A 13,777-nucleotide genomic window follows, 5' to 3' on the forward strand; every position below is an offset into this window, starting at 1 on the left:
CCTCCTGGGTTCAAGCGATTCTTGTGCCTCACCCTCCCTGGTAGCTGGGACTACAGGCACGTACCACCATGCCCAACTGATTTTGTATTTTTAGTAGAGAAGGGGATTTCGCTATTTTGCTCAGGCTGGTCTCCAACTCCTGGGCTAAAGTGATCTGCCTGCCTTAGCCTTCCAAAGTGCTGGGATTACAGGCATGAGCCACTGCACCTGGACTTTTTTCTAACTTTAAGGTTCTTGATTGATTGATTGATTGATTGAGATGGAGTCTTGCTCTTGTTGCCCAGACTGGGGTGCAACGACGCGATCTCAGCTCACTGCAACCTCTCTCCTGGGTTCAAGCCATTCTCTTGCCTCAGCTTCCCGAGTAGTTGGGATTACAGGCATGCACCATCACACCCAGCTAATTTTTGTATTTTTAGTAGAGACGGGGTTTCACCAGGTTGGCCAGGCTGGTCTTGAACTCCTGACCTTAGGTGATCTGCCCACTTCTGCCTCCCAAAGTGTCAGAATTACAGGCCTGAGCCACCATGCCCAGTCTTTAAGGTCCTTTAGAGCAGGAGTTGGCAAACTTTTTTTTGTAAGGGTCAAGTAATAAATATTTTAGGCTGTGTGGGCATATGCTTTCTGTTGCAGTTATTTAACTCTGCCATTATGGAATGAAAACAGTCATAGTTAATAGCAAATGACATAATAGAATAACATAGCAAATGAGCATGGCTGTGTTCCAATAAAACTTTCTAACAACAGACAGGGGCCTGGATGTGGGCTGCAGGCTGTAGTTTGCCAACTCCTGCTCTAGACCAGTGAGAAGATCACAGAAGAGTGCGAAGAGCTGCTGTAAAGAGTTACCCTCTGGGCCGGGCGCGGTGGCTCACGCCTGTAATCCCAGCACTTTGGGAGGCCGAGGCGGGTGGATCACGAGGTCAAGAGATCGAGACCATCCTGGTCAACATGGTGAAACACCGTCTCTACTAAAAATACAAAAAATTAGCTGGGCATGGTGGCGCGTGCCTGTAATCCCAGCTACTCAGGAGGCTGTGGCAGGAGAATTGCCTGAACCCAGGAGGCGGAGGTTGCGGTGAGCCGAGATCGCGCCATTGCACTCCAGCCTGGGTAAAAAGAGCAAAAACTCCGTCTCAAAAAAAAAAAAAAAAAAAAAAAAAAAAAAAAAAAAAGAGTTACCCTCATCTTAAAAGAGTCAGTGAGGTTTGTGGAGGTGAAAAACTTGCTCAGGGTGACTGTTGCTGTTAGAACCCAGTTGAAATAAATGAATAGGAAAAGGGGACTGCATTAATCCATTTTCATGCTGCTGATAAAGACATACCTAAGACTGGGTAATTTATGAAGAAAAAGAGGTTTAATGGACCCACGGTTCCACATGGCTGGGGATGCCTCACAATTATGGTGAAAGGCAAAAGGCACCTCTTAAATGGTGGCAGACAAGAGAGAAAGAGAGCCAAGTGAAAGGGGTTTCCCCTTATTAAACCATCAGATCTCGTGAGACTTACTACCATGAGAACAGTATGGGGGAAACTGCCCCCATAATTCAATTACCTCCCACCAGGTCCCTCCCACAACACGTGGGAATTATGAGAGCTACAATTCAAGATGAGATTTGGGTGGGGACACAGCCAAACCATATCAGGGACAAAGAATCCCCTGAGAACAAAGTAGTTGGGTGCATTCCTTGATTTTTTTTTTTTTAACCTAAAAGTCTAAACGTCTGGCTGGGCACAGTGGCTCATGCCTGTAATCCCAGCACTTTGGGAGGGCGAGGCGGGTGGATTATGAGGTTAGGAGTTTGAGACCAGCTTGGCCAAGAGACCAGCCTGGCCAATATGGTGTAACCCCATCTCTACTAAAAATACAAAAATTAGCCAGGTGTGGTGGCGGGTGCCTATAATCCCAGCTACTAGGGAGGTTGAGGCAGGAGAATCACTTGAACCTGGGAGGTGGAGATTGCAGTGAGCTGAGATCACCCCACTGCACTCCAGCCTGGGTGACAGAGCAAGACTCTGACTCAAAAAAAAAAAAAAATCTAAATGTCTGTTCAACACGTGTTCTAAACTAGAAAAGATACAATGAATCCCTATGTACCTGTCACCCAGCTCAAACAATTAACTCATGGCCAGTGTTGCTTTGTGTATCGCTATTCATTTTGGACTCTTTGGAAACAAATCTAAGAAATCATGGCATTTCAACCTTATGGTAAATGGCCATTAGAACAGAGTGCTATCTTGAGGGCTTCCTCAAGTGCCACAAAGGGCTTGGGTCCTATACTCCAGGTAGGGCCTTTCTGTCTATACTATTGTCTCCTTCAGCTGTCAGCTACCATTTTCAAAGTTTGTCTTTAGGCATCACAGCCACTACCAGGCTAGGTAAGCTTCTGGATTCTCTTGAGGGAATTTGGGCTGCTACAGTCCTTGAAACCTACCCTAAAGCATCTGGATGCCTAGGCTTTTGGTAAATTAATGTGCCACCTGGCCAAAGGCAAAGTCCTGGGAGAATCATGTTCTCCATTCCTAATATTGATGACCTGGGTAGGGCTGTTTGATACAGATGCTGGTGTCCCCGTGTGACATTTGCAGTGTCACACAATTGCTGCCAAAGCCACCCTACCTTTTGCCCCTTTCCTAGAAAAAACCCACTGAGAAGTAAATGGCAAATCTAGAGTTGAAGCTGTACCGTCTTGCCCAGGTCTGTCTCTAAAGGACGTGTCCTCCCCTCTTGTTTCAGACCTCAGTGGGCAGGGGCTTCTCTTAACACAGCACTATGCAAAGCCTTCTTCTAAATATTCCCATTTGAACCTAACCACAGCCACACAGAATGAGTAGAGCAAGTTTGTTCTAATTTTCCCAGTTGATGATATTGCCTAAGGTTCTCAGCTGGCAAGTCATATAGTTTAGGCTAAGCCCAAGTATTAGGACTCAAATTTCATGTCCTTTTCATAGGCCAGCAATTTTTAGAGTGTGGTTCCAGATCAGCAGCTTCAGCATCATCTGGGAACTTGTTACAAATGCAGATTCTGCCGGGCGAGGTGGCTCACGCCTATAATCCAGCACTTTGGGAGGCCAAGGCTGGTGGGATCACAAGGTCAGGAGTTCAAGACCAGCCTGGCCAACATAGTGAAACCCCGTCTCTACTAAAAATAAAAAAAATAAGCCAGGTGTGGTGGTGGGTGCCTGTAATCCCAGCTACTCGGGAGGCTGAGGCAGGAGAATTGCTTGAACCCGGGAGGTAGAGGTTGCATTGAGTGGAGATCATGGCACTGCACTCCAGCCTGGGGGACAGTGAGAGAATCTGTCTCAAAAAAAACAATGCAGATTCTTGGCCAGGCATGGTGGCTCATGCTTGTAATGCCAGCACTTTGAGAGGCCTAGTTGGGAGGATCACTTGAGGTCAGGAGTTCAAGACCAGCCTGGCCAAAATGGTGAAACCCCGTCTGTACTAAAAAATAAAAAAAGTTAGCCAGGTGTGATGGTGGGTGCCTATAATCCCAGCTACTTAGGAGGCTGAGGCAGGAGAATTCCTTGAACCCAGGAGGTGGAGGTTGTAGTGAGCAGAGATTGTGCCATTGGACTCCAGCCTAGGCAACAAGAGCGAGACTCCATCTCAAAAAATGCAGATTGCTGGGCCCCACTCGAGACCTAATGAATTAGAAACTGAGGGTGGCTCCCAGCAGCCTTTTTTTTTTTTTTTAATTTTAAGTTTGATTGTATATTTTGAAATAAAAATGGAAAATAACAAATTTGTACAAAATTGTCACACAGGAACACACTTTAGGTTTTTTTTTTTTTTTTGAGGGAGTCTTGCACTGTTGTTTCCCAGGCTGGAGTGCAATGGTACAATCTTGGCTCACTGCAACCTCTGCTTCCCGGGTTTAAGTGATTCTCCTGCTTCAGCCTCCTGAGGAGCTGGGATTACAGGCACCCAACACCACGCCCGGCTAATTTTTTGTATTGCTTTCTTTTTTTTTTTTTTTTGAGACTCTCGTTTTGTTGCCAGGCTGGAGTGCAGTGGCATGATCTCAGCTCACTGCAGTTTCCACCTCCCAGGTTCAAGTGATTCTCCTGCCTCAGCCTCCTGAGTAGCTGGGAGTACAGATGTGAGCCACCACACCCAGCTAATTTTTGTATTTTTAGTAGAGACGGAGTTTCACCATGTTGGCCAGGATGATCTCTGTCTCTTGACTTCATGATCCACCCACCTCAGCCTCCCAAAGTGTTGGGATTACAGGCGTGAGCCACTGCACCCTGCCAATTTTTTGTATTTTTTAGTAGAGACAGGGTTTCACCATCTTGGCCAGGCTGGTCTTGAACTCCTGACCTCTTGATCCACCCACCTCGGCCTCCCAAAATGCTGGAATTACAGGCCTCTGCCACCATGCCCGGCCAGAACACATTTTAAGAAACCATTACATGCTATGTGTATTTACAGAAGTTACAGATCTAGTAAAAAAAGTAACTGTTACTAACAAATGAGAGTTTTTTTTTTTTTTTTTTTTTTATCCTGGGCGTTCCCGCGTGAGTTATGGGGGCTCCCTCGAGTTCATTTTTTGAGCAATAAGAAATCTCCCATGAAATGTCAAACTGAAACCAGTAAGACTTGGTGCAGTGACAGCTCAGCACCTGCTGAGTGAGTAGGCCTAGAGCCTGCCTCCTGGGCTGGATGTCATCTAGAGTCCTATGTGCTGTGATCCTTTTCTTTCAGTAGACAGTATAAAACATTACTTTTTTTCCTTTGATTGTAAACTTCAACAGAAAATAACATGCTTAAGAATTTTACTACAAAGAGTACTGTGATTTTTGTTGTGACTCACCACCTTTAGAACACTTGTACTTCAGAAGTTTCTGACTTGGTTCACTTTCTTACTTGGCATTGGTGCTCTGGCGGAATCCTCCACACACACTAGTGTGTATGGAGAAGCGAACTGCAGGCCCTTCTGAAACCATGGTCTTGGCTCTGCCTTCATGGAAGAGGCTGTGTCATGTCTCTGCTCAGGCTCAAACCATCTGGCAGCCTGTTTTAACAAGCTCTCCCAGAGCTTATCAGATTCAGACCTGGACTTGTAAAGCAAACATATCCCTCCCTCCCAGCTCACCTCCAGCTACACTGCCAACCTCTGTCCAAGGCTGTCAGGGTCACTACTTGTAGGGGTCTGTCCTGCAGACCTTGACTCAGTGACGGATGAATAAAGTACGCTGACACACAGATATTATGCTTTGCCAGTTCAGCTGAGGATCTGTTGCTTCTTAACAGACTCCTTGAAGAGTGCTGTAAACAGTTGCAACCACCGGCTTTCTTCAGCCAGTGAGACTCGCATTTATTTAGTAAAGTTTAACTGACAAAGGCTTGGGTCAACACTACTAGATTGAAAGATTAAAGGACAGGGCCAGGCATGGTGGCTTATGCTTGTAATCCCAGCACTTTGGGAGGCCAAGGTGGGCGGATCATGAGGTCAAGAGATCAAGACCATCCTGGTTTAGTAGAAACCCCGTCTCTACTAAAAATACGAAAATTAGCTGGGCATTGTGACACATGCCTGTAGTCCTAGCTACTGGAGAGGCTAAGGCAGGAGTATCGCTTGAACCCTGGAGGCGGAGGTTGCAGTAAGCTGAGATCACACCACTGCACTCCAGCCTGGCGACAGAGCAAGACTCCCATCTCAAAGAGGAAAAAAAAAAAAAAAAAATTGCTGGGCGCAATGGCTCACGCCTGTAATCCCAACACTTTGGGAGGCCTGGGCGGGCGGATCACGAGGTCAAGAGATTGAGATCATCCTGGACAACATGGTGAAACCCCGTCTCTACCAAAAAATAAAACAGTTAGCTGGGTGTGGTGGCATGTGCCTGTAGTCCTAGCTACTCAGGAGGCTGAGGTAGGGGAATCACTTGAACCCAGGAGGCAGAGATTGCAGTGAGCTGAGATAGTGCCACTGCACTCCAGCCTGATAAGAGAGCAAGACTCCGTCTCCAAAAAAAAAAAAAAAAAAAAAAAAATTAAAGGGCAGGTTCTGATGCTTAAAGCAAACACCATTAGGGGTAATATCTTTGGCCAGCTTTTTCATGAGAGGGCCATCCAGCTTAAAGGTTAGTTTTAAGACTACATGAGTAAACAAGTTAGGTAAATTTTTCTACATACTTTAGCTATTTGCTTTACTTATTTATTTTTTGGTTTTTAGTTTTTGAGATGGAGTCTTGTTCTGCTGCCAGACCGGAGTGCAGTGGCACAATCTTGGTTCACTGCAAGCTCCACCTCCTTGGTGCAAGTGATTCTCCTCCCTAAGCCTCCTGAGCAGCTGGGACTACAGTTGTGTGCCACCATGCCCAGCTAATATTTTGTATTTTGAATAGAGATGGGGTTTCACCATTTGGCCGGGATGGATCTTGGTCTCTCGACCTTGTGATCCACATGCCTCAGCCTCCCAAAGTGCCTGGGATTACAGGTGTGAGCCACCATGTTTGGCCTTTGCTTTACTTATTAACTAAATGTAAGGGGGTTTTAGGCTGCCTTCAGCCAAAACTTCTCCTGAAAATATGAAAAAACTTTCAGGCTTTTCAAAAGGGTTTGAGACTATATCGTATAACTTTCTCTACTGTTTTTCCCTTAATATTTCTGCCACTACCTCCTACACAAGTCCCCCTCCCACTGCACCCCACCCCCCCACCAAGGGACTGAGACCTTGAGGCCCTGGCTCTGCACTGTCACTACCCTCAACATACAGATTCAGTCTGATTCCCAGTTGACCCAGAGCCCTGCTCCTCAAGGCCATAGGAGGCAGAAGAGGAATTAGCCTGGCTAAGATCCAGGCAGAATATTTTGGAAATGAAATCCTATTTGGCTTTCCAGCAAGTGTGGAACAGCAATTTCACTGCTGGACTTCACGCTGGACCAGCTCAGTTCTTGGCAGTGTCCAAAGTTGGGTGTTTTCACCTTCCCCTCCAGCCCTGGGGATTACATCTGTTTCTGCTTGTGTTGAAGAAGAGGTCTTCCTTGGCCTGCCTCCAGATCTTCTTTTTCGTTTTTAAACATAATAGAGTCGGGGTCTCACTATGTTGCCCAGGCTGGTCTCAAAATCCGGGGCTCAAGCAGTCTACCTGCCTCAGCTTCCCAAAGTGTGGGGATTACAGGTGTGAGCCACCACACCCTGCCCTGGCTCCAGATCTTCACCAGGTTTATTTTGTAAGCCATTAAATAAGATGGGGGTGGCAGGGCACGGTGGCTCATACCTGTTATCCCAGCACTTTGGGAGGCTGAGGTGGTTGGATCACCTGAGGTCAGGAGTTCAAGACCAGCCTGACCAACCTGGGGAAACCTGGTTACTAAAAATAAAAAAAATTAGCAAATACAAAAATTAGCTGGGTGTGGTGGCGGGCATTGGTAATCCCAGCTACTTGGGAGACTGAGGCAGAGAATAACTTGAATCCAGCAGGCAGAGGTTGCAGTGAGCCGACATCTAGCCAGTGCACTCCAGCCTGGGCAACACAGCGAGACTCCATCTCAAAAAAAAAAAAAAAAAAAATGGGGCTGCCGATTTGCCAGAAGCATGTTGAGAAGTTGAGAGATAACGAACAATTGGTACGGAACTAACTTCGCTTCCTTATATGACATTGAGCTAAGGCCTAGCATTATTTTCTCCCCAAAAGCCCCATTCCGTCTTCCTGCCCCCGATCCACATGACTGCCGGTTTAGATTTGCCTGAGAGTGAGCTCGGCAGGGTCCAAGCCCTGAGCCGCGCCGAGCCCGCCTACTGGAGGCTCAGGGCTGTAGTGAGCTAGGGCGGGCTGCAGTGAGCTAGGGCGGGCTGCAGTGAGCTAGGGCGGGCTGCGAACGCCCTCATCTGGGCTCGGCCGTCGGGTCCGCCCGGTCGGCAGGGGGCGCGCAGAGCTCGGGACGGCCACTCCCGTTCTCTTCGCCCGGTCTCTTCAGCACACAGGCCGCGGGGGTCGGTGGGAGCACGATGGCGGCCGCCAAGAGACTCATGGCGCTAGTCGCCGGCTTCTCTCCGTGCCTGCGGCCGCTGGGTCCCCGCTCTGCTGGACCACAGGGTCGCTCGCGCGGCTTCTCGTCAGTCTGCGCCCCCTCCGACTGCACTAAGGAGGCCACCGAGGCCGGGTCAGGGATGGCCCCCGGCGGGCCTGGGGAAGGCGACGGAACTATGGTGAACGGTGAGGGCAGCAGCGAGAGTGGGCGGCTACGCCCTTGACTCCTGGGGTGGCAGCGTTAGGGGCGCGGGCCGAAACCCGGCCTGGCGGCCGGGGGTCCTCTCTTTCATAGCGGCTAAGTTCGCCATCCGCCGGCGGGCCGCCGCCCTGCTGTTTGTAAAGTTTAGCTTGGCACAGGCCCAAATAGACCCTTAGAGTACCTACGTGCTTCTGGCAAGAATAGTTGAGAGGCGCGAGACCTCAAGAAAGTGGGGAAAACGAGTAAAAGTCTAACTCCTGCCAGGAGGAGTAGCCAAGGGCTAGAGCTTCTAGGGATAAGCATGCCTTCACCAGTGTGAGAAATAGCCCAAAATACTCCTGAGACATCAGGATCTCAAATAGAGACAGAATGACTGCTCTGGTGGACTCCAGCTTTGTGCCTCCCGAATAGTGCAGAGAATAAAGCTGGCGAAAGCATCAAAGATGGGTAGAGAACGCCAGTCTCCACCAACCTTACAGAGCTGAAGGGGGGTGGGTCTCAGTGCACCTCTGTTGTTAAACCAGTGGGTCTAGTAGGCTATTCAGAGTTAGGTCCCTCTGTAACCAGTCCCCCTAAGTCTACTTATATATGGTTTCTTAATTGCTTGAATCTTAGTTGCTTTACAAGTTACCGCTTAGAGGGAGACAGGACCAGGTGTTCTCCATCCTGGCCACTTGACACAGGACTCTGTTCCAAGGAAACGATCTCAAACCAGTAGCAGAGTTAAATCAGAATGCTTGGAGGCATTTTTTCAAAATAAAGAGCCTCCTCCAACATCGCTGCCATTCTCAGGTGCCCTGTGGGGAGCTGGATGCCCATGCGGTGAAAAAGCTCCCCGGGTGATCAGTGTCCATGCAGGTGCACATGTGCATATATAGTGCTCCTTTTGGAGCTGCCAGAGACTAGAGTGGAGAATATAGACCCCCATGTTCCTAGCAGACCTCTTCATGACCTGGTTAAGCCTCATGTCTGGTACAAGCTTCCTCTAGGTAGACATCTCACGCATTTCTGCTCTGGGATTGATCCAAAAAACAAGTGAAAAGAAGCAAGGCACCTCTCATGGTTTCTGATGCATCAGTTTTCCCTGTGATTCCAGAGAACTTGGAGGAGGAATAACTCATTCCTGCTCAGATGTAGAGGTCTTTTTAAATTAATTAATTTTTTTTTTTGAGACGGGGTTTTGCTCAGGCTGGAGTGCAATGGCGTGATCTCAGCTCACTGCAATCTCTGCCTCCCGGGTTCAAGTGATTCTCCTGCCTCAGCCTCCTGAGTAGCTGGGATTACAGGTGTTAGCCACCACACCCAGCTAATTTTTGTATTTTTACTAGAGACAGTGGTTTCACCGTGTCGGTTAGGCTGGTTTTGAACTCCTGACCTCAGGTAATTTGCCTGCCTCAGCCTCCCAAAATCCTAGGATTACAGGCATGAGCCACTGTGACCAGCTTTAGAGGTCTTTAATCAGTCCCCACACGTAGTTTGGCTCTGTGGAAGCCTTTTGCAGTGTGCTTAGGTATATTTGAGCGTCTGGGTCTCATCATTTGAGGTACATGCGGCCAGGCCTCTCTTCTGTGTGTCTCATTTTAGGAGGGGCCTTGCATTGTCTTGATCTCCAGTTTGTGTGTGTGGTGGATTTTTGTTTTTGTATTTTTTGTTTGTTTGTTTGTTTGTTTGTTTAGTACCTTCTTTCAGACATCAGACTAGGAGGGTTTATTAACCAACCAGCCTTCTGTAGCTGATGTATGAAATAAGGAGGTCGGGCGGGGAAGAGGATGCTGGTAGATTCCCTTCTGTGGTGTGTGGGTCATTAGCACTTTTCCTTCAAGAGATGGTTATTGGAGTGAGTTATTCAAGTGGGTCTTGCCCCACTCTCCCCTCTAAACCCTAAATTCATTTCTCCTTCGTTTTTCAAGATGCTCCTGGGTGGTTTGGGGTCATGAGCCAACATCCTCAGAATCCAGCCCAGGCCCCATGGAGTTTTTAAAAGAAAAAGAACAACTGTAATGCTTTTGTTCTTATTTTCTTAGCTTCTAGGGACCTATTAAAAGAGTTCCCACAGCCCAAAAATCTTCTCAACAGTGTGATTGGAAGAGCCCTTGGCATCTCACATGCAAAAGACAAACTAGTCTACGTGCACACAAATGGACCGAAGAAAAAGGTAACTCTGCTGGTGGCAAGGAAAAACACTGATATGACTGAGAAAGGAGGCTGTTTGTCCTTTCTCTCTTAGGTGTCTTTGTCAAGGAGGCCATAGAATGGGTTTCCTGAATTAAAATGGTCAGCAGATACTCAAAGCAAAGCTAGGTTTGAAGAACAGCCAGGATTAGGGAAGCAGAACACGGCAAATGAGGCACCATCTTGTCTAAGACAGGCCCCTACACTGATCCTTGGTTTTTGTTCCCCATCAACTAAGGACTGTGGAGGGTTAGAGTTGATGATGAGAATTCCTGCCCTTAGAGTCCTATAAATTCTTGAACTACAGAAGCATGCAGGCAAACCATTCTGAATGATTTTTTAAACATTTATTTTATTTATTTTTGTAGAGACAGAATCAGAGTCTCTCTGTCACTCAGGCTGGAGTGCAGTGGTGCAGTCATAACTCACAGTAACCTCAAACTCCTGGGATCAAGTGATCCTCCTGCCTCAGCCTCCAGAGTAGCTGGGACTGCAGGCAGGTATCACCTCACTCAGCTGATTTTTTGTATTTTTTGTAGAGATGGGTTCTTGCTATGTTGCGCAGGGTGGTCTCAAACCCCTTGGCTCAAGGGATCCTCCCTCCTCAGCCTCCCAAAATGCTGGGAGCCACCATTGCTTTCAGCCTGGATGATTTTTAAAGATAAAAATGGGGCCTGGGTGTGGTGGTTTATGGCTGTAATTCTAGCACTTTGGGAGGCTGAGTAGGGAGAATCCCTTGAGCCCGGGGTTTTAAGACCAGCCTGGGCAACATAGTGGGACCCCATTTCTACAAAATAAAAAAAATTAGCCAGGCATTATGGTGCAGGCCTGTAGTCCCAGCTACTAGGGAAGCTGAGATGAGAGGATTGGTTGAGCCTAGGAGGTTGAGGCTATAGTGAGCTGTGATTGCACCACTGCACTCCAGCCTGGGCAACAGAGTGAGACCCTGTCCCCCAACAATTTTTGTAATAAAGATGGATCCCAGCTTGGCCTCTGGCTAGAACATGGCCCTCGAAGAAGCAAAACAGCTTGGGGTAGAACAAATGGTTTCACGGTGGGAGGGTTAGAGCCTTTAAGGAGTTAATAATGGGATTGAGAGCCGGGTGCGGTGGCTCACGCCTGTAATCCCAGCACTTTGGGAGGCCGAGGCAGGTGGATCACGAGGTTAAGAGATCGAGACCATCCTGGTCAACATGGTGAAACACCGTCTCTACTAAAAATACAAAAAATTATCTGGGCATGGTGGCGCACGCCTGTAATCCCAGCTACTCCGGAGGCTGAGGCAGGAGAATTGCCTGAACCCAGGAGGCGGAGGTTGCGGTGAGCCGAGATCGCGCCATTGCACTCCAGCCTGGGTAACAAGAGTGAAACTCCATCTCAAAAAAAAAAAAAGAAAAAAAAAAATGATGGGATTGAGGTTCTGTCTTCTGCTCTCAACTCTGAGCCTAGCCTGCTGCTGCTGTGAGGTCCACAGCTGTTTATTCTCCATGTGATTTGCAACAACTCTGTAGTCTGGAGTGGCAAGAGTTCTGATTCTCTCTTCTCTTCCCCAGAAAGTCACACTGCACATAAAGTGGCCCAAGAGCGTGGAGGTAGAAGGCTATGGCAGCAAGAAGATTGATGCTGAGCGGCAGGCTGCAGCTGCGGCCTGCCAGCTGTTCAAGGTGACCCTCCCTCAGTGAAAGCCAAGCAGACCTTCCTCCTGGGAATCTCCTTGCTCTTTGTTCTTATTGGTAGAGGTTGGCATAGTGTTCTATCACTCACCTGTCCTTAGCTCTTCCCACTTCCTGGTTTCCTTTCTTGCTGTTCAGCCAGTGAGGCGAAAAAAAAAATTATACACACACACACACACAGAGTGTATATATATAACTTCATGTGTGCGTATATATATATATGTATATACACATATACACACACACACACATATATATATATAGCTTTATCTATTTTCTGTATTTTGTTTTGAGTCAGTCTTGCTTAGTTGCCCAGGCTGGAGTGCAGTGGTGTGATCTTGTCTTACTGCAACCTCCACCTCCCAGGTTCAAGTGATTCTCGTGTCTCAGGCTCCCAAGTAGCTGGGATTACAGGCACCCACCACCACGCCTGGCTAATTTTTGTATTTTTAGTAGAGACAGGGGTTTCATCCTGTTGGCCAGGCTGGTCTTGAACTCCTGACCTCAAGTGATCTGCCTGCCTTGGCCTCCCAAAGTGTTAGCATTACAGGCATGAGTTTGTAATCTATTTGCAGTGGTTTTAAAAACCACCCAGCCTATTTGCTGTGGTTTTAAAAACTAGAGAGAGGCCAAACCAAAAAAAAAAAAAACTACAGAGAGGAACCACTTTATCAAAAACTTCCTAGGCTGGGCGCAGTGGCTCACGCCTATAATCCCAGCACTTTGGGAGGCCAAGGCGGGTGGATCACGAGGTCAAGAGATCCAGACCATCTTGGTCAACAAGGTGAAACCCCGTCTCTACTAAAAATACAAAAATTAGCTGGGCGTGGTGGCGCGCGCCTGTAGTCCCAGCTACTCGGGAGGCTGAGGCAGGAGAATTGCCTGAACCCAGGAGACAGGTTGCGGTGAGCCAAGATCGTGCCATTGCACTCTAGCCTGGGTAACAAGAGCGAAACTTCGTCTCAAAAACAAACAAACAAACAAAAAAAACAAAAAAACTTCCTATATATAGCATGATGGATGTATTTTTGTGTTGGTTTCTGTTTTTTTTTTTCTCATTTCCTGTAGGTTTTTCTCTATAGCCATGTAGTCCCATCTCGTTTTTTTTAAATTCTAAAAGTATTTTTATTTTTAGTAGAGATGAGGTCTTGCTGTGTTGCTCAGGTTGGTCTCGAACTCTTGGCCTCAAACAGTCCTTTTGCCTCCATCTCCCAAAGTGCTGGGACTACAGACGTGCGGCACCATGCCTGCTCTGATTTTTTTTTGAGACAGGGTCTTGCTCTGTTGCCCAGGCTGGAGTGCAGTGGCATGGTCATGGCTTACTGCAGCTTCGACCTCCCAGGCTCAAGCCATCTTCCCATCTCAGCCTCCCCAGTAACTGGGACTGCAGACCTGCACCACCATGCCTGGCTACTTTTTTTGTATTTTTTGTAGAGATCGGGTTTTTTCTTGTTGCCTAGGCTGGTCTCAAACTCCTGGTCTCAAGCAATCCTCCCACCTCAGCTTCCCACAGTGCTGGGATTGCAGGTGTGAACCATTGTACCTGGCCAGGTTCCTAAGTCTTCATCTCTGCTCTGACAAGAAAAGCCGTAGGCTGCATATTCCCACAGCTTCTCTTCTACTCATGGTCTCCAGGCTTTTTTTTTTTTTTTGAGACAGAGTTTCACTCGTTACCCAGGCTGGAGTGCAATGGCGCGATCTCAGCTCACTGCAACCTCCGCCTCCTGGGTTCAAGCAATTCTCCTGCC

The 13,777-nt window shown here is 47.8% G+C and overlaps 1 protein-coding gene across 5 annotated transcripts in view; it reads left to right on the forward strand.

The window, feature by feature from the left end:
• Positions 1–13,777, forward strand: part of DHX30 (DExH-box helicase 30) — a 50,688-nt gene that overhangs the window by 22,082 nt on the left and 14,829 nt on the right. For 4 of the 5 annotated variants that reach the window (XM_012473832.2, XM_012473828.2, XM_012473829.3 and 1 more), the window contains 2 exons: positions 10,209–10,339; positions 11,910–12,020. In XM_012473832.2, coding sequence (XP_012329255.1) covers positions 10,209–10,339; positions 11,910–12,020 — 242 coding nt within the window. Of the gene's footprint in view, positions 1–7,960; positions 8,169–10,208; positions 10,340–11,909; positions 12,021–13,777 lie in introns of those variants that run through there. The other variant, XM_012473827.2, reaches the window with a different exon arrangement.

Source organism: Aotus nancymaae, unplaced genomic scaffold (assembly GCF_030222135.1).
Source record: "Aotus nancymaae isolate 86718 unplaced genomic scaffold, 86718_ANA_hifiasm-v0.15.2.pri h1tg000067l, whole genome shotgun sequence".
NCBI lineage: Eukaryota > Metazoa > Chordata > Mammalia > Primates > Aotidae > Aotus > Aotus nancymaae.